The sequence below is a fragment of the Ictidomys tridecemlineatus genome, chromosome 2, assembly GCF_052094955.1.
Source record: "Ictidomys tridecemlineatus isolate mIctTri1 chromosome 2, mIctTri1.hap1, whole genome shotgun sequence".
NCBI lineage: Eukaryota > Metazoa > Chordata > Mammalia > Rodentia > Sciuridae > Ictidomys > Ictidomys tridecemlineatus.
This window is the reverse complement of record NC_135478.1, coordinates 218,617,276-218,636,681: the sequence shown is the minus strand read 5'-3', so window position 1 is coordinate 218,636,681 and position 19,406 is coordinate 218,617,276. Positions and strand designations below refer to the sequence as shown.

Below are 19,406 nucleotides of genomic sequence, written 5' to 3'. Positions count from 1 at the left end.
GCTGGGGAGAAGTTGGTCAAAGGATAAGTACCATCTGTTGTATGATGAATGAATTCTGGGGAGCTAACGTACAACATGGGTGGTGATGGATTTATTAATTAATTTGATTATGGTTATCATTACACAGTGATAACATTATACAATGTGTGTGTATGCGTGTGTACATATATGTCTGAAAGAAAAAGAAAACAAACCCCAGAAATACCACTTTATAGGAGAAAACCATGTGAAAGTGAGTTTATAAAAAAGGAAAATGACACAATACCATTAAGAGGTTCTAGAGGGATGCAGCTGGCATAGAAGAATTGTTTACTAGATAAACAAGGTGCAGGGAAGGATGTATGGAGGGAACCTAGGCAGCTCCATGAGTTTGAAACAAATTTCCCTTCTCTTGACAGTCTTATTTTAACCATTGCTTGTCACCACTTCCCTATTCCATGGATCCTGCACCACTTTCTCTTGTTCCATTGTTTCCCATTTCCAACCAGAATTCCTGAAGAGGGCAACCCAAATGAAAGCCATCTAGGAAGATGAGAAAGTGTCTATTCAGTTAAAAACTGAGCTTTGCAGGTAGGTGTACCATGTCACCCTGCCTTGGCCCTTCCTTATTCCCTCCCAGCCACCAAAACTGTCCTGGATAATTCTAGCATGCAGTGGCTCACTGCTCACCTTTGTCACAGATTCATATCCCGTGAGGGCCAATAAGAAGCATCAAACGGGAGGGAAGACTCACAGGTTACCAGTAAAGGAATTGCAATCTATTGAAATTCTGGGCCTAGGCGTGCGTTTCTTGCTTACAGATCAGTGGGCCAGATGATGGTGTTGATCAGTTTCCACTCACAGCCCCACAGTTTGTCATTCCTGCCTCTCTGGGCCAGCTGGGAGCTGGCTTTGCTTCCAACGGAGTAGGGCCTGACCCCCAATGCTGAGCATGCCTTAGGCCTGGAGGCAGGGCACCAATGCAGGCTGAGAGGGTATTACCTGGTAGACTAGGTATTTCATATTATCAGCCCCTTTCCTTTTCTCTCTCCCTTGCTTTAATTCGTAATCACTCATATTTATGACTATATTGTTTGCCTAGGAAGGCAACTAATGCCATTGTTATAGTTTAGTTCTCTTCTTATCAACAGTAATTCTATTAGAAACTTGCACCATTCACTTTTCCAGTTGTAATAGAAGTTGTTGAACAGACAAAGGACAGAGATCCTGAGAGAAGTTCACCTTGCATCTCAGGTTGTATTTGAGCCCCTAAACCATGGGCTTGGAGGAAGCTCACCTCTTGCAGACACATTGTAGGAAGAGGAAGAAGCGCCTAGACTCCGCTCTGTCCAAACTTTGGTTCTGAAGCTTTAAACACACTGATGGAAAGAAGAGGAAACAGGAAAATCTACCTATGGCAACTGATTTTGCAAGAGTTGGAAACTTGCATTCAATGTTGGGGTAGATTGCTCCTTTGAAAAAGTTTAAAACTAAGGCTATGGATGTTGAGATACTTGTTTGAGAGTCTGTCACTTCAAGGAAGGACATTACTGATTGTCACCTCAGAGAGTGAATTGCAAAACACATCTGAACAGACTGAATAAGCTCTACCACATTACATAAGATTGAGTTAAGACTGAGTCATTCAGACTCTGAAAAAATAGTGATGTTAGATCATCATGTATTAGATGAGACTGCTCCCATTGGAAACTACTGGTTTCCATACTCTGCTTTTTGTTTATAACTTTTTTAAAAAAACTTTTTCTTATGAAAGTGTTCAAACATACCAAAAATCGAGAAAATAGCATAAGGAGTCACAATATATTACAACCTAGCTCCAAACATTATAGGCATTGTTACAACCTTGTTTAATTTTATATCTGAAGTTTTGTTGGGGTGGGTGTGAGGGTATTTTAAAGCAAATCCATGATAACAAGGTCATTTTACCAATGAGTATTTTGATGCCATTAGTAAAAAATATCTAGGTCAATCCATTCATTCGAAATCTATAAATCTACCTGTTCAAAAAATTAAGCTAATTTTAATGAATTGATTCTCTCACCAAACCTTATCCTTGGCTAAAACCAGAGCCTTTTAACAGCCTGGTTATTGTAATAGAGATAAGCTGTGTTTCAGCCCACAGACAGTCTTCCTAAAATAGGAACACATTTCTGACCTGTTGTCAATCATTTAGAGATTGATGATGTCCTGCAGATATTTTAAAAATTCAGTCTGAACTCACTAACCTGACCTGTTATTCAGTTGGGTTGTGGTTATTTCCAGATTCCCTAAAATTAGAGCAGATAATGGATTGACTGTTTGACCTATACCAAGGCCAGCCCTGTAGCTGAAGGTGAGATCTCTCACCTTCCCTCCCTCTGTGCAGATGTGCACGCAGACACACACACACACACACACACACACACACACACACACACACAATTTGATTGGGAAGAAATGAATAAGTATGAAAAATACTCATTCTTGGAGCTGTAGCCCTTCTGCCTCTCTTGACTTACTGTCTCTTCTGTCCTGCAAAGGACTAGTAACTTGATCAAACATTCTCAGCCTCTTTTTACTTCTGATCTGTCTGAAAGGTCCCCATGCTGAAGTTGTATCTTAATAAAAAAATTAAGGAAAACTTTTAATTATTTATTTGAAGAATATGATAAAGCAGAATTAAAGCTTTTCCATAGGGGTAACCACTGAAAACTCTAAAAGTCAAAGGTGGTTATCTCTACGGCCAGAATGGGACGGGGTATTAGAGGAGAAGGCAATCACTGTTCATCACATGTCTTGTGTGAAGTTTGACATTTAATCTTTTGCCATGAATAGATGCTTATTAAATGGTTAAAATAATGTTTTAAAATGTAACCAAGTGACCAAAGAAACATACATGCTTTAAAAACTAGTCCCTAAAGTGCTTGAACCACTTTGCTCTTCCCTCTTAGTTTTTCTGGCTTCTAAACTCTGGAGGCTCTGGACTCAGTTCCACAGACTTTTTCCTGGGTATACTCACTTTATTGGAGCATCATTCACCCCACCTGGAAATGCTATTTATAACAGGTAGCTTCTGAATCTATATCTGTGTCTCTGGCTTTTTTCTTGAAGTTCAAATTTTAGCTGCCTTATCACATCTCCCTTTGCATGTCTAATAGGCACCTCAATCTTAACATGTCCAAACATCCCAGTGAAACCTACTCCTTCTGCACTTTTTCCATATATCAGCAAATGGCAATAGGTGAGTACCTCCCCCTCCCCACCAACCCTACATTCAACCTGTTACTGCTCTTTACCGGTGAGGAGTCCTTGCTTCCCTGAATGCTGAAGTACAACACCAGGGAAGCACGCGGAGGCAAGTTTAGAGTGGAAAGTAGAAGCTTTATTAAAGGACAGCAGAAAAGACTTCTCCCCAGGAAGAAGGGGACCCAAAAGGCAAATCCGAGGAAGGGCGAGGTCTTCCCTTTTTTATAGCCAAGGTCTTCTTTCAGCTTTCCCACATTTCCTGTCCTTTGTTCTCGGTTACCTTGCAGTGATAGAATGCAGGTGGGAAGGTCCAAAAGGTGGGAGATAGGTGGGCTGAAAGAGTAATCTGGGCAAGAAGGGCCTGGGGCAGCTTCTGATCAGCATTTCCCTGTTTGCTGGGAGCTGTTTCTTTAACAGTTCCTTAGAATGGGTTCCCAGGGCCTTGGGGACATTAACATTTCAATTTCCCCAAGTGCTGCTCTGGTTTCCTGGACTCCATTCTCTATAATGGCCTCCATTTTATTTATCTTATTCAACATTAGACCCGATTTACCTAACTACACTAACTGCCTATCTTTAAATCTGGCTTCAAACCTGGGAGAAATCTTTTCAATTCTATCCTTACCTCTTTGCTGAGGGCCATTGCCAAGTAGGAATGACGAATCGAAATTTCCTTGCCAGAGTACCCCATGTTAAATGGAAATTTGCTGTGACATTGCATGTGTCTTTGAGAAAGGTGACCCTGCTCAAGGACCAGGGTGGATCCAGGTTTAAGGTGTATCCTGCAGGTTTTAGGAAGTATCCCGGTTTAAGATAATTTGGGTTTAAGGCGTTCCCTGGGTTTAGGGAAGTTCCAGGTTTAAGGTTATTGCTACTGGGTATAGGGCGTTCCTGCTGCCTGAGTTCCCATGGAATTGAGAAAGTAATTTGGGACGTGAATTGTGCGGCAGAACTTGGATTTCCCCAGAACGTGTGTGTAGAGGCCGGGGTGAGTTCGAGAATAAAGAATTGCTGTTTGAATCTACAAGGTGTGTGGTGGCTCCTGTGCCCAGCCAAGACTGCGGCACCTCTTCCCTAGAGGCAAAAACCTCCAGCAGGGGTCCACTGTATTCACCCTAACCTCACAGCATTCTATTCTACATCTAGTAGCTAATGGACTCCTTCTGAAAAGTGAGATCGTGATATTCTTGTACTCAAATCCTCCACTGCTTCCAATTTCACTCAGAATTACAGAGCTAACCCTGCATCGAGTCCCCGCAGGGCGATAGAACCCACCCCAACCTGTTCAACTTCTGCCAGCATCTCCCCCTGCACACATTCGCCTCTGCTCTCCTTGCTGTTCCTACAGCTGCCAACATCTTGTTTGTCCCAGGACCTTTTCTCTGGCTGACTTGCTCTTTCTGACTTGTCTTTCTTCACAGGTATCACTTGTCCCTCGGCTCAAAGGTCACTTCCCAGAGATGTCTTTCCTAAAACTATGCTTTGCAATCCATTCTCTGGCCCCTTGCTCTGTGTCACATTCCTGCATAAAACTTATCACTACATCATATATTACATATTTCATGGTTCATTTAAAAAATCATCCTTCCCCACGCCACCCCCAACAGAACCTAAATTTCATGACGGCAGTGCTCAACTCTTGTTTGCGGCTCTATTTCCATTACCTAGAGCAGAACTTGGAACACAGTAGGCATTCATTCAGTATTTGCAGAGTAGTCAAGCATATTTGCATTCCATTTATCCCTATGATGGACACTGTTAAAGAATGGGTACCTTTAATGAGGTTTCAAAATGTTTAATTTTTAACCCCAATGCAAATTTAAAAACTAGGACTAAAAGGAAAAGATATGTTGATTTTAAATAATTTAGTAACTTTGAACATGTTAATGCCTCTACTATTCCTGGCCCAACTTGAACACAGCATCTGTGGCATGTGATTTACTGCACCTTAAACTTGGGCTATCCCATCATGGCCTGCAGCACAGATGACCTGGGAGGGGAATGAAACATTGTGCATACAAAGCTGAAACATTGTAGCTAGTAAAATAGATACAATGTATAAAATAGATGGTAGGCAGCTGGGAGGATGGAGGTTATCTGGAGGCTGGATAACCTGGGCTTTAGGTCCTCTCAGAATCCATTTGGCTGTGGAACTTTAGTTCACATGACAGATAAGGATATAGATGTTCCATATTGGAAGATTACTCTTCTTTCCCATTCACATTCTTACTACTTTCATCCTTTGTTGCAACTCCTCTTTTCCCATAATCTGCACTCCAGTCTAGATCACCAGTATTTGCCCTGGTTCACTAATTATGCAGACTGGTCACAATACAGGGCTACATATGCCTTACGTGGTTGGAAGACTCTTCCTGCAAAAGAAATGACTTGATTTAAAGATATTGTTTCTTCTCCAGGAAATATGTCTTGCTCATGCCATTTAAATGAAGTCTCACTTTTTCTTGAAACTGGAAGAAATGATTGTAAAGTTCACATGAAAAATTAATAAAGAATGGCTGGAGTTTTTTTTAAAGAAGCATAAAGAAATAAGACTACCTTTCCTAGAAATAAAATTTTAAATATATGTTTAATGGTTAAATTACTGTGGTATTAGTGTAAGTACAGACAGAGCAGTGACTAAGGATACACAGATTGGCAAACATAGTAATTTAACCTTATACTTTAAAGGTGAATTATAAGTCACAGGAATTGAAAGGACAATGCCATTTGTGGTGTAGCAATTATTGAATAACAATTTAATGAAAAGGTTGCCTACTCTTTTACCAACATAAGTGCGGAGTAGGTTAAGAAACAAAATGGACAGAGTTCACTGGAGAGGAAGCACAAATGACCAACATATATTTTGAAAGCATAATTAGATTAAATCACAAAACATGAACATAAAATTATCAAGAACCTGAAAAGTGTGAATGCATTTTAACCTGGCATTGCCACCTCTCAATTATAAGTCCCCAGCCTGAAAGGCTGATGCATTTGCCCTATGTTTTGTTTTTAGGAAAGTAAAAAGAATTTATTTTAAAATTTAGACAAGCAGTGTTCTAGATGAATGCATTTTGAAATATTATATTAACCTAGGACCTCTGTATGATTCTTGCTCCTCCTCTTCTGGTCTTCCAGGCTCGTTGCCCAGCAGAGCTGTTCTAATAGCTAAATTCAATTAGTTCCCTTCTGATCACCTGAAGAAATTCAGTAGAAACAGAAGATACACCTGATGATCAGGTAGAAAGCCTCTTTCAGACTGTGAATGTGTGTGCTAAGAGGGGATGTCACCATATCACTAACATTTTTGAGTATCTGTTACTAATGCAAGATACTAGATAAAGCATGGCAAGAGGTTTTATTGTATAGGGGTATAATTCTCTACTTTCATTCATTTACTTTGTTGACAAATATTTTTTGAGTGCCTACTAGGTACTAGGAATATAAAGATAGACATAGTGGTTGGTGAGCTAGAATATACTTATACTTAAATGAAGACTGAAAATGGGTTTGGGGTGTGGATTGGAAATTTTGCTTTTCTGATTGGGATGGATACTATACATTCATTTCCTGGTATATGTACAGCCTGAGGGTGTTAAATTAGGAGGTGTTGAGGCTTTTTAGGGTGCAGATATCACCCCCAAAAGATCAGGAAAAGAAGTCCTTCAGGGGACAAAGAGAAAGTCCATTTGCCTTAAAGCTGATGACTTTAGAAATTAAGGGTCTTCTATGAACCCCTTTTTTACATTTAAAAATAAAAATTTCAGAAGCGTTGACTGTGTGGTCTGGTCTTCTGAAGTAGCAACTTCCTCAGTGTCTGGCCTGTAGAATTTGTTTAAAACCCAGAGTGGTGGGCCCTTGAATGAGCAAATGGCCTTGGCTGCCCTCACCCTGGCCTTGACTGGACTGTACAGGAGCTCCCCCTCCATTGCAGTTGCTATCTATATGCTCCATGGAGAGAGTGATAGATGGTCACTTACTTGCCCTTGGCCATGGGAGTCAGGTTGAACTAAATATAGAAATGATGGGAGCAATCCTCACTTTTTAGGGTAAAATGCTTCATGGTTAAATCATAGATTTTGGACCAAAGCAGTAGGCTTAGGTGGTCATTGATTATCTTCTTGGGAACAGGATTAAATCATATTATTGCACCTTGGTCATGTAGGACATGGATCTTCATAACTGGCCTGGAGCAACACCTAACACATAAATTCACTGAGTCCTTCTGAAAACAGGCGCTGTGGGGCCTGCCTGAACGTTGGATGAATTGTGTATCTGAGCAATTCTCTCTTGCCACCTCATTTTTTCTCATTTTCATGGCTAATCTTATTTCGTGTTTATACTTCCACTGAAAGTTACATAGCTACCACATTGACCCCCAAGGGTTGAGGTATTCACATTTTTATTTTTAAAATTTCAAAAGGGGGTTCCATAGAAAATCCTTAGTTCCCAAGACCATACAATTTAGGGTGTTCCTGATCTTTTGTGGGAATACCTCCCAAAGTGCCTCAGCGCCCCCTAGTTTAATACCCTGGAGTTGTAGATACATCAGGAAATAAACAATTTGCATCTTAATTGGTTTGCTACAGAAACAGAATAAAATTTCCAAATGCCAACCCCATAACCCCCTTCAGGCTTCATCTGTGTATATTCAAAACACCTGAGTAGCCAGGGTTCCTCTGCTTTCCTTCCCAGCTTAGAAGCACATTTTGCCACACGTTCAGTATTATATAATACGTGTGTCATGGTCTTTAGGACCATGGGATTTTAAAAATAAAGGTGACGTATAAAAAAATTCAGAGTGGTACATTTATACCACGGAATCCTAGTGGGAAAGCGCTTCACCCACGCGCAGGTGGACAGAGCCAGGGATGCGCGTCCTGCACCACTCTCCCTGTGACGAGCACCCACATACGTAAATGCACACACGAAGCCTCCAGCCCGGCCGCGGGGCGCCGGAGCCTGCTCCGCCACGCCTCTTTGGGCTCCCAGAGAAGGGCGCCTGGGCCGGAGGGCTTTGGGCGCGGGGCGGGCGCCGGGGGCCGAGGGGGCCCGGGCAGCGGGAGCCCGGCGGGCGCGGGCGGGGGCGCGGCGAGGGGAGTGCCCGAGCCCGCCCCGCCCCTCGCGCCCGCGGCTCCTCCTCGCTTCGCCATGGTGGAGCAGGGAGACGCGGCGCCGCTGCTGCGCTGGGCCGAGGGCCCCGCCGTCTCGCTGCCGCAGGCCCCGGAGCTGCAGGCGGGAGGCCGGGCCCGGGGCTGCGGCGGGGGCGCGCGGCCGGCCGCGGAGCCGCCCCGTAGGCGGGAGCCCGAGGAGCCGGCTCCCTCCGAGGTGCTGCTGCAGCCCGGGCGCCTGGAGCTGGGTGACGTGGAGGAGGACCAGGTGGTGGCTGTGTTTGTGGTCACCTTCGATCCTCGCTCGGGTGAGAGCGGCTCCGGGACCGAGGGGCGGGGAGTGGGTCAGACCGCCCCCAGATTTTGGGGGGCGCAGGGGCAGCCGCTGCGCGCGCACTCGCACCTGCACACCTGCCTTCTTTAGCCGTCGACCCCTGTCCTTCGGCTCTGGGGCTACGCGGAGCGCGTGGAGGGGGCAGCGTGCCGCCAGCCCCAGCCGCAGAGACCAGCGCCTCGGGCGGGAGGTCCCGCGCGCCCCCTTCGGAGCGGACCCCGGGGCTTTGTTCCCAGCGCCGCCGGCCCTCGTCTCCTGTGGTCCCGCCGCAGCTCTCAGCTCCCCCAGCCCGTGCCCCGTCCCCAGTCCTGTTTGCGCTGCTCCAGTGGTGGCGGATCCGGTCGGTGGCCCCAGGCACGTTGGCTTTTGTTTTCTTTCTTGGCTGGAAGATTTTTCACGTAGAGAGGAGCTCCCAGGTGAACGCCTCCTCCAACTGCAGGTCCCAGCTTCCCGGTCCCAGGGTGCCAGCCCCACCACCGTAACTCCTAGCAGCCAACTTCACTTTCCCTGACGGCGTTATTTTGAGGAATTATTACCAAGAACATTCAGGGATGGGGCTGAGAGAATCCATGAAAGTCCAATTGAAGGAGAAGGCTTCCCGGATAGGCTTTCTGGGATGTTTGGAGAATTAAAAGGTTGTCCCACATGATTTTAAGCTAACTACCCAGTAAGGGCCGGTGCTTTCTAAGAGCGAGAGATTCTATGGGGGATAGGAAGTGAAAGCATAGATAGGTCTCTGAGAGACCTAATGGTCTGAAAGGGGCGTCTAAACCCGATAGCTGTTCTGTTGCTCAGAACTGGGGGGAGGATTTGTTTAAGGCGGGAGTCTTGCTTAATCTAGGGCCTAAGAGCAGCCAGGCGTGTAGCCCTGTCCATCTCTCCTGGGATTGCTGGAGCTTGGAGTGCCTGTCTGGAAGGGAAAGTATTTGCTGCTTTCTGGGGCGTTCCTACCAGGCTTGTGGGGAGGGGTGGTGTGGGGAGGGATGGAGGGAAAACGTTCTGATCTGGAGGAGGGGACTCAGATTTGATAGAAGATGATGGCTTCCAGGCAGGGTAACTTAACTTTGGTAAAGGATTCGGAGCTGGCAAGTCACCTGCAGAATGTGGGATTCACCCAGGAGTAAGTCCCTCTTTGGGTGACAAGTTTTGTGGGGAGTTGAACTCAGGCCTTTCTGAATCCTGTTAATTCTTTTGCCCCATTCCAGTGGCTTTCAAATTTTTGATTTGACCCACCATATGAAACATTTCGCAGCCAATACACTCCCATCATAGACAGTGTACCCAATGGAAATCAAAATTTCATGAAATAGTGCCGATCCCTTCTACATTGTACATATTGGTATTTTCTACCTTTTTTTTTAAAAGCTTATCACATGTGCTGCTTGATTCAAATATGATTGGGATTTCCAGATACCAACAGTATGAAAAATATTGGACTTTTGGACCAAAGCAACCTTTAATTCTAGTCAAAATTAGGTACTTTGTAACAAATTATATTCCTTATGCCTTACCCCATCACCAGGTAAATAGATGGGAGTATAAGTATTTAAAAGTAAGTATTTAAAAGTACTGGCAAGTATTTAAAAGTAACTGAAGAAATGGAAAGAGATCATTAATGGGTCTGATTCAGTAGTGGTAGCTCTCTGATGATAAGCCTAGGAACAGGAAAAGAAAATCCTATGCTAATCACAGAGCTGATAATATTGATAATTGATAAGTTAGTGGTATTTGTCAATTATTTGTGTTGATCATTTTATAATTGGCATCAATCAATTTATAAAGGCACCCAAGAGCTAGGGCCTTCCGTAATACTTTGTCAGTCACAGACAGTAAGAATGGTTTTGTGGGTTTGTATGTATGGAGTGGATATGTGTAATGACTTTCAGACTAAGGCTGATGTGGAAAGTATGTATTATAACTAATGTTGTGACACTTTGTGCAGGTATTTTACCATAATCTTGTTTGATTTAATTCTAATTTATAAATTAATGATTATATGTAGGATACACACCAAGGATGGCAAAGTACTTTGGAAATGTTAACTAACCAATAAATACATGACTCTGTCTCGTTTCTTTCTAGTAGGCTACACTGCCTGAACCTCTGCTCCTTAAGATCCCATCATTACTTACATAGGGATCTAGGAGGAAGAGGGAGAGAGGCATGCTGTGTGTGAGCACTGTTAACTTCCATTGGTGTTTTGGTGGGAGGGGAGCAGTTGTTTTTTTCTGTAAACTTGTCTCTCTTTTATCTCTCCCAATCCTGATGGCACTTTTCATTCTGTAAAAAAAATAATAGGATAGTACTTAGATGAGATAAAGTTATATGGCACAACTTTTAAAAGTAGAAGACAAGTGAATAAATGTTACTGAAGTTCACTGGGCCTCAAAGTTCAGCATTAGGACCATGACGGTCAGAAAGCACCTGGTGGTCCTGTGTGGTGTTTTTGGAAGTCAGGTTCAGGAGAGATGAGGCCCACAGGTACCTCATGTGCTGGAGGGACCATAATTGTATCTCCTAACTTTAGACTATGGTTTTCCTTACTCTTCTGAGGCAAATCTGCTGTATTTTCCTACTTAATATTGGTCCAGCCAGACTTTTGCCCTCCCTTAGCCTGTGTTTCCAAAAGTAGAAAAGGGGATACTGCTTCTTTACCAAAATCTGAGCATATCACAGAAATTGCTAGGTGGGAGGATTTGTCTATACTTTATCTCTCTCTGCTTAGTCTCTCCCTCAAGTCTCCCACCCATGCCCTCAGTTTCCATTCATAAGTCACTTACTGCCCAGGTCAGGGCATTTCATGCATTCTCTCACCCAATGTGGCCTACTGTTGTAGGTGTCCAAATCTGGGGTGGGGCGGGAGGAGGAAGGGGGGGGAAGGGGGAGAGAAGGGGAGGGGAGGAAGAGGCTGAATGGGAGAGGAGAGAACTGTAGCTGTGGTTCATCTGTAAGGAAGTTGATGTAAGAGAGTGTTAGGGAAAAGTGGATCTCTTAGAATGTCTTCAGGCAAGAATCTGCTCAGTGATTCTCCAGCTGGTGAATGGAAATAAGAAAAATTCTTTTACACTTTTAGATACAAGTTTTGGAAAGCTGGATAGGGCATCTGTAAGAAAAATCAGAGAAGGTAGAAACAAAGACTATTTTCACTGGACTCGTGGCTTGAAATTTTAGTTGTTGGATCTATAAATGATACATATACTAGGGGCTTTGGGTTAAAGGTGAGGTGCATGTCGGCATGTATTCTTGCAAGCACCCACACATACATCCACACACACTTGCGCACGCACACACACATGCACCCACTTTATCTGGAGCAGGGAGCTAGATGTAGGATGGTGGTGCTGGCCGTCTGGGCTACAAAGCTGCTATTGAAATCAGGCCCAGATGCTAATTCTGCAAGCCAAGTGGAAGGGGTTGGCAGCCAGAATATTGCTTTTTCATTGTGTTAACCCCATAATTTAGTTCCTGATTTTAGTTTTTATTTTGTTCTTTGGTATTCTAGTAATATTTTGTCTTCTCTGCTTAAAGGAAAAGATTTTGTTACACTTGGGATGCCCCGTGGTGATAGCAGTAGCTGTCTCCCCAGTGTGCCAGGACTATGTGTGGGCCTGAGGTTGATGAAGCTTTGGACCTGCAGTTCATGGTCACCTGAGTCCACCTATTTCTATTGTTTCTCTATGAGAGATTCATTTTACACCTCTACATTTCACCCAGAGCTGTTTTGTGGGTATCTGGGGGAAACTTCTATGCTTTGTGTGTTTATATTGGGATGACTTGGAAGGGGAGAAAATGGTTGTAGGTCATGTTATCTGGTAAGATTTTCAAGCTGTTTCTTCTTTTAGTCTTCCAGATTAGAAGAGAATTGCTATCTGTTCTCCCTCAGCCTTCTAGCCAATGCCCGAATTATATCTAATCACCTGTTTCATTTAGTGCCCCTAGAGGCTCCATGCTTATGTCAGATAGGCATATTTTCAATTGCTCACACATACTAATTTTAATCTCCATAGATTTCTTGTACAGTCAAGAAGATATAGCATTTCTTTTAACAACAGCCAGTGGAAAGGCACAGTGAGTTTAGGGTTTGGTCTGGTGCCTAAGGCATAGCTTGGAACCTGCCCAGGTCAGCTGACTTGGTTCAGATAATAAATGGCTCCAGCAATGGGGGGTGGTGTAGTGACAGAGTGAGTGAGAATGGAAAAATCTGGAAATGCAAAGAGCAGTGCTGAGAAGGGCAAGCTCACAGGCAAAGGAAAAGCCTGCTCTGATGCCCAACAAGGAAGTCTCCTAGGTCACTGTGCTTTCTCTGTGTTTTCCATCAGATGTCAGTGGAATACAATTGTGGTTGATTTTGAATGCAGTTGTGATTGATTTGATGAATCCCACGCTGGCAGAATCTTTCCTTGGCTATTGGAAATTCACCTGTTTGTGGTTTTTTAAGGGAAAGCCAGTTTGTAGCCATCTGTTGTAAGTTAAGTTTTCCCTCTTGAAATCTATAGGAAGAAAAACTGGAGAGGGCATCGTAATATCTATCACTTGCTGCATGTCCAGTATGTGCTACAGGCTTTATGGACCTTGCCCCAGATTCTCCCAACAGTCTTCATTGTAATGATGAGAAAAACAGATGCACAAAGCTATGAAGTGGGCTGATCAGAGCGGTGGGGCCAGAGCCAGGGTCTACCTGCCTCCTGGACCTGCATTATTTCCCTATAACCCACCACCCCATTCACTTCCCAGTAAGAAATCAGATGGGGTCTGTGAATTGGAATTTTTTTCTATGTAAAAGTAATGCATTGAAATTCAGCCACAGACTGACATATGGCTGACTTGCAATCACCAGGATTAAGTTCTGCCTAACTCAGGGATCTTTATATTGACTCTTTCTCTCTTTGCTTTGCATGTGCCCTCATCCTATTTGGTGTTTCAAGTCAAAAGTCAATTGATATGGGCAGGTTGGGGTCTGAACCAATTACTCTGTTGAAGTTTCTTCCATCTCTGGGATTTGGTGGTCCCTAAAGAGGTGATTTATATAAAAGAATTGTGTTGTCAGGACCAAGAATGCTCTTGGATTTTTGCCTTAATTGCTGAGACAAGATTCCCTTTTATTTTCTGGCTGGAATTAGGGGATATGTGTGTGTACACTAATGGGAGGAAGCTGACAGATTAAACTGAAGACACATGTTGGAGGGAACTGTAGAGAGCTCAGTCCTCTCTTGGGTCAGAGGAGCTGTAAGAGGATGTCATGCTGGGGCAGTTACCATTCAGTATATGAAGATCTCAAGAGGAAGTGTTTGACTGGAGCCACCCAACAGAGGAAGGAAAAAGAAAAAAATGTCACATATTTCCCATTAGAGATCATTTTAGTTCAAGAGCACTACTTTCTCTACCCTAAATATTTTAAGAGGGACTTTTTATGAGGCAGCAGTAACAGTAGCCACTGTCTTTTATTCCTCAAAAATGATGGTTGATGAATTCTTGAATGCCCCAGGAGTAAGGCCATTTTACATTTAAGCAGAATAGTTGGAAGACAGGCAATCCTTTATGTAGATGGTATACAGCCTCTATCTCGCTTCGCCTAGACTCTTCTAAAACACCAACTCTGGAGGCCCTCTCATGCACACCCACTAGGCTGACTTTTGGAGCACTGAAGTAGCAGAGTTCAGACCATCTGTACATCCACAGCCTTTCTGGCTTCCCTGGTAACTGAGCTGTCAGCCCAGCAATCTGTTAGTCCAGGTTCCTTTAAATAAGGACACACGTGCTTTTGCATGAGCTGAGCACCTGGCACTGTGCTGACGAGTTATGCTCCACCAATATTTATTGAGTGACAGGCTGAATGTACACAATTCAGATTACCACATTTGTTCCTCCCTTGGTCTTGTGAGCTCCTCCTTGTAAATTATCTTTGCAGAAGAGGTGAGGCAGTGTCCACAGGTACCTGGGATAGGCCCAAGATGTGGCCCAAGAAGAGGGAGGATGTGGATTTGGAAGAACAGGTTAGGGAAGGGCACGTTGCCAGTGGCAACTCCTCTTTTTGAGGATTCTCTTGTTCAATCCTTCCAGATTCCAGCTTCTTGGTTAAGTTTTCATTAATATAATGAGGATATTTGAAAAGGCTCAGAGCATAGAGTATGAATGATAGGTGGCATTCAATGTAAGGTTTTTCTGCCATTATATGGCTTCCTATAAGAAATGCTATTTTTTTTTTTTTTTGCAATTTTGTACTTTCCTTTAAACCCCTGTATGTTCCATATATACTTTGGTTTCCAGTCTGCAGTATTTCTATAGAAGAGCAACCTCAAGTCATGTTAATTCTTTTTGGCTATCATACATTCTCTCAATTGGTTTGGTTTTGCAAAGTCCTTTATGTTTTCCATTTCTACTATTTGAATTGTTTTTCCAAATCTGTATCTTGAAATTCATTCAATCTCAGAAAAGTTGAAAGGATATTAATGTGAGAATCTGTATCTCCTCACATAGAGTCCCATCTGTTGACAGTTGCCATATTGCCTTGGTCCTTATATCGTCAATTTCCTTGAACTTGAAATACCTGCTCCAAAATTCTCTCTGTTATGAAAAATCACAGGGCTCCTGAGAAAAACAGTCACAGACAAGCCCTCAAAAACTTTGTCACCACATATAAATAAGCAAATAAAGGACCATCAACAACTAAATATAAATATATATATATGTATATATATTTAAATATATATATATATATTTTAAAAAAAGTGACATATTTTTTCTTTTAAACAAAGGAAGTTAATACAAATGATAAAACTTTTTGCCTACATTAAATAGTTATAAAACACATACATACTAAATAAAGATGGAACTTCACCTTCGAAAGACCCGGAGCTTGTGTATTGGGAGTGTCAGAAGGGTTGGATATGTAAGTCACAGTGAAATAGTACAAGAAGGGCTATCTGAAGGCAATGGAAAATTGTGACACTAGAGGTAGGTAGGAGTGGCTCATGATACATGGTGACCTGAGGTGGCAGGTACAAGTCTAAGGTGAATTTGGGGTTTTTCCTTCATGGTTCATTAATATTGTTTTCTGAATCCACAGCTTCTTATCATGTGTAAACAAATGTGAAATTTCCTACAATCAAATTATTCTCTGATATCATTGTCTTGGAACATTTATCAAGTGTTATAGAAGAACTGTGTGTGGTGCATATTTTATATTTATATATATTTATCTTTGTGGAGCTATTTGAAAGTGAGTTGCCATGACTTTTTAATTTCTCAATACTTCAATATAAATCTAAGGCTTTTTTTTTTTCTGTATAGCCATAATATCATTACCATCCTAGGGCAATTAACCTAGGTTAACTCATCAATTAAAATTTTAAAATTAATATTTTTTAGAGTGGTTTAAGGCTTAGAGAAAACTTTAAGCAGAAAGTACAGAAGATTCCCTTTATACCACCTCCCCCAACTCCATATATAGTTTCCCTCTGTTATTAACATCTTTCATTAGTATGGTTTATTTGTTACAATTGATGAGCCAGTATTATTACCTTATTGTATGAATTTATTAACCTTTACATTAGGGTTCACTCTGCTGTACCGTTCTGTGGGTTTTAAAGAATTCAGAAAGATTATCTATCCACCATATCAGTAACATACAGAGTAGCTTCACTGTCCTAAAAATCCCTTGTGCACTACCTGCTTATTCCTCCCTTCTTATGGATTATTTTACTGTGGCTATAATTTTGCCTTTGTCAAGAATGTCACATGATTGGACTTATACAGTATATAGTCTTTTTGACTGTATGCATTTAGGGTTTCTCCGTATTTTTTCATGACTCCATGGCTCGTTTCTTTTTATTTCTGAACACTATTTCATTTTATGGATATCCCACAGTTTGTTTATTCGTTTACTTACAGAAGGACATTTTTTTTGCTTCCAGTTTGGGGCATTGTGAATAAACTGCCCCCATAAACATGTTTGTAGGTTTTTGTGTGGATATAGGTTTCAACTCATTTGGATAACTACAAGGAAACATGACTACTGGATCATATGATAAGACTATGTTTAGTTTTGTAAAGATATCACCAGACTGTCTTTTAGAGTGGCTCTACAGTACTGTTTGGTTGCACCAGCAATAAATGAGAGTTCTTAATCCACATTCTTGTCAACATTGGGTGTTTTGAATTTTAGCCATGCTAATAGGAGCCTAGTGGTATCTCATCATTGTTTTAGTTTATAATTCCCTGATGAGGTATAACGATCAACATTTTTTCATATACTTATTTGCTATTGTTTTCCTTCTCTGACAAAGTGTCCAGGTCTTTTGCCTATTTTAAAAATTGGATTGTTTGTTTTCTAGTAGTTGGATTGTAAGAATTCTTTGTGTGGTTCGGAAAACAGTCATTTATCAGTTATATATTTAGCAAATATTTTCTTTCACACTGGCTTTTCTTTTAATTATCTTGATAGTGTGTTTCACACATTATAAGTTTTTAAGTTTAATGAAGTTCACCTTATCAATTTTTCTTTCATGGTTTGTACTTTGGGTATTGTAGTTAAAAGCTCATTGCTAAACCTAAGACTAGATTTTCTCCTAGGAAAATCTTCTAGGAGGTTTCATGATTTTGCATTTTATGGTTGGGTCTGCTCTGCATATTGAATTAAGTTTTGTGACAGGCATAAGGTCTGTATCCAGTTTTTTTTTTGTTTGTTTTTGTTTTTTTTGCACGTGAATGTTCACACACCCCACATTATTTATTGAAAAGACTCTTTTCTCCATTGCCTTTGCTTTATGGCAAAGATGTGTCAAATATTCTGCTATAGATCTGTTTCTGGATTTCCTGTTCTATTCCACTAATTTTTTTTCCTGATATTTCTCCAGTATCATATTATCTTGATTATGATGGTTTTATAGTAAGTCTTGACATTGGATAATTTTAGTCTTCCAACTTTATTCTTCAGAATTGTGTTGAATATTTTGGGTCTTTTGCATTTCCATACAAACTTTACAATTAATTTGTCAATATGTGCTAGATAATGTTGTGAGGTTTTCATTAAGATTTTATTGAACCTATTGCATAAGCAAATGTGAGATTCTCTGTGTTCAAATTGTTCCTTAGTATATCAATTGTATGACACAAACTAAGCAAATGAAATCAGTGGAACTTATCATAAACAGATATAGATGTATATCCCCCTCCTCTCTGAGCCATTTGAAAGTAGATATAAGACCTCAGACACAATGAGGTCATATTCCTTCATAACCACAGTAGTTACCTGCCAATGTCTTGGCTGGGCACAGAATCACGAGCCACCACCACCTTGTAGATTCAAACAGCAATTCTTTATTCCCGAACTCACACCGGCCTCCACACATGTTCAGGGGAAATCTCAGTTCTGCTGCACAATTCACATCCCAAATCTTTCTCAATTCCAGGAGAACTCAGCGGGAACTCAGGCAGCGGGAACGCCCTACTCCCAGCAGGAATAACCTTCAACCTGCAACTTTCCTAAACCCGGATTATTTTAAACCGGGAACGCCTTAAACCCAAGGACTGGATACTCCCTAAAACCTGATCAGCTCTAAACCCAGATCCGCCCTGGTCCTTGAGCAAGGTCACCTTACTAAAGCATACATGCAATGTCCCAGCGAATGTCCTCTAAGCATCATGGGGTACACTGGCAAGGAAATTTCGATGTGTCAATCCTACTTGGCAATGGCCCTCAGCAGTTACCAATTCCAGGGTATTAATACTGATTCATCAATTAGCTTTTAAACTGTTTTTGTGGGTTTTGTTTTATTTTGTTTAGATTTTTAAAAATTCCCTTCCTGGCCTGTGCTAGGCATTGTGATTTGTTGAGATGTGAAGGCAAACAAGCAGAGTTCCTGCCTTTAGAAGTTCACAGATTCCTCAAGATAGACGTCCAAGACATTATAATAGGTTGATAAGAGCCACTATAACTGTATCTGCTTTCCTTTCATTCAAGGAATATGTTAGAAGAAATGTACGTCCTGTGGGGTTAAGATAACTCTTGCCAGAGTGGCATTCTGGAGCTTCTGCCCCATGATGCACCATCCCAGTCCTGATGGACTTTCCTCTCAATGCAGAGGGACTTGTGCCCATCTAGAAGTCCATCCTGTAACCAACAGGATGTCATCTCCTCCCTTGGGTTCTTTCCATTTCTGTGATTTATCAGGCACAGAGGAACAAGGAGGGCGTTGAGAACCAGCTAAGGGTTGGGGATTGTATCCTCTAGGTCAGTTGTATTAAGTAGGATATAGGTTTTGCCATAAATGCCAGTAATCCGAATTAACTGTGGTTTAGTCAAGATAGGATTTCATTTGTTTTTCACGTGACTGTAGGTAGCTGGCTGAGGGATGGAATACTGGCTCAGATCCCCCAGAGTCTTCCAGTGATGTGGGCTTATGTTGGCTTATGATTCCATCATCTCTGCCATGCTATATCACCACGTCCACATTCCAGACAGCAGAATGGAGAAAAGGGCAGCTTCTTCTCTTCAGGCACAGTCTAGAAACTACATACTTCTGTCCACATTCTGCTGGCCAGAATTTACTCACATAGCCTGCATGCAAGAAGGTACTGAGAAACAGTCTTCTTTGGGAGGCCATGTACCAATATAAAAACAGTGAGTTTTAGTCCATATAAGAAAGGTAGAGAGGATATTGAGGACAGCTTGCAGCTTAGCAATTGTTAAAAAAAAAAAAAAAGCAAAAATGCCTTCTATAAAATTAATCCCTTAA

At 41.9% G+C, this 19,406-nt stretch overlaps 1 protein-coding gene across 1 annotated transcript in view; it reads left to right on the top strand.

Moving 5' to 3' along the window:
- The first annotated feature begins 8,361 nt into the window (after positions 1–8,361).
- Positions 8,362–19,406, top strand: part of Dennd11 (DENN domain containing 11) — a 42,390-nt gene continuing 31,345 nt past the window's right edge. Inside the window, exon 1 of the mRNA XM_005332458.4 lies at positions 8,362–8,644. Within this exon, the coding sequence (XP_005332515.4) occupies positions 8,377–8,644 (268 nt within the window). The 5' untranslated portion in view covers positions 8,362–8,376. The remainder of the gene's footprint in view (positions 8,645–19,406) is intronic.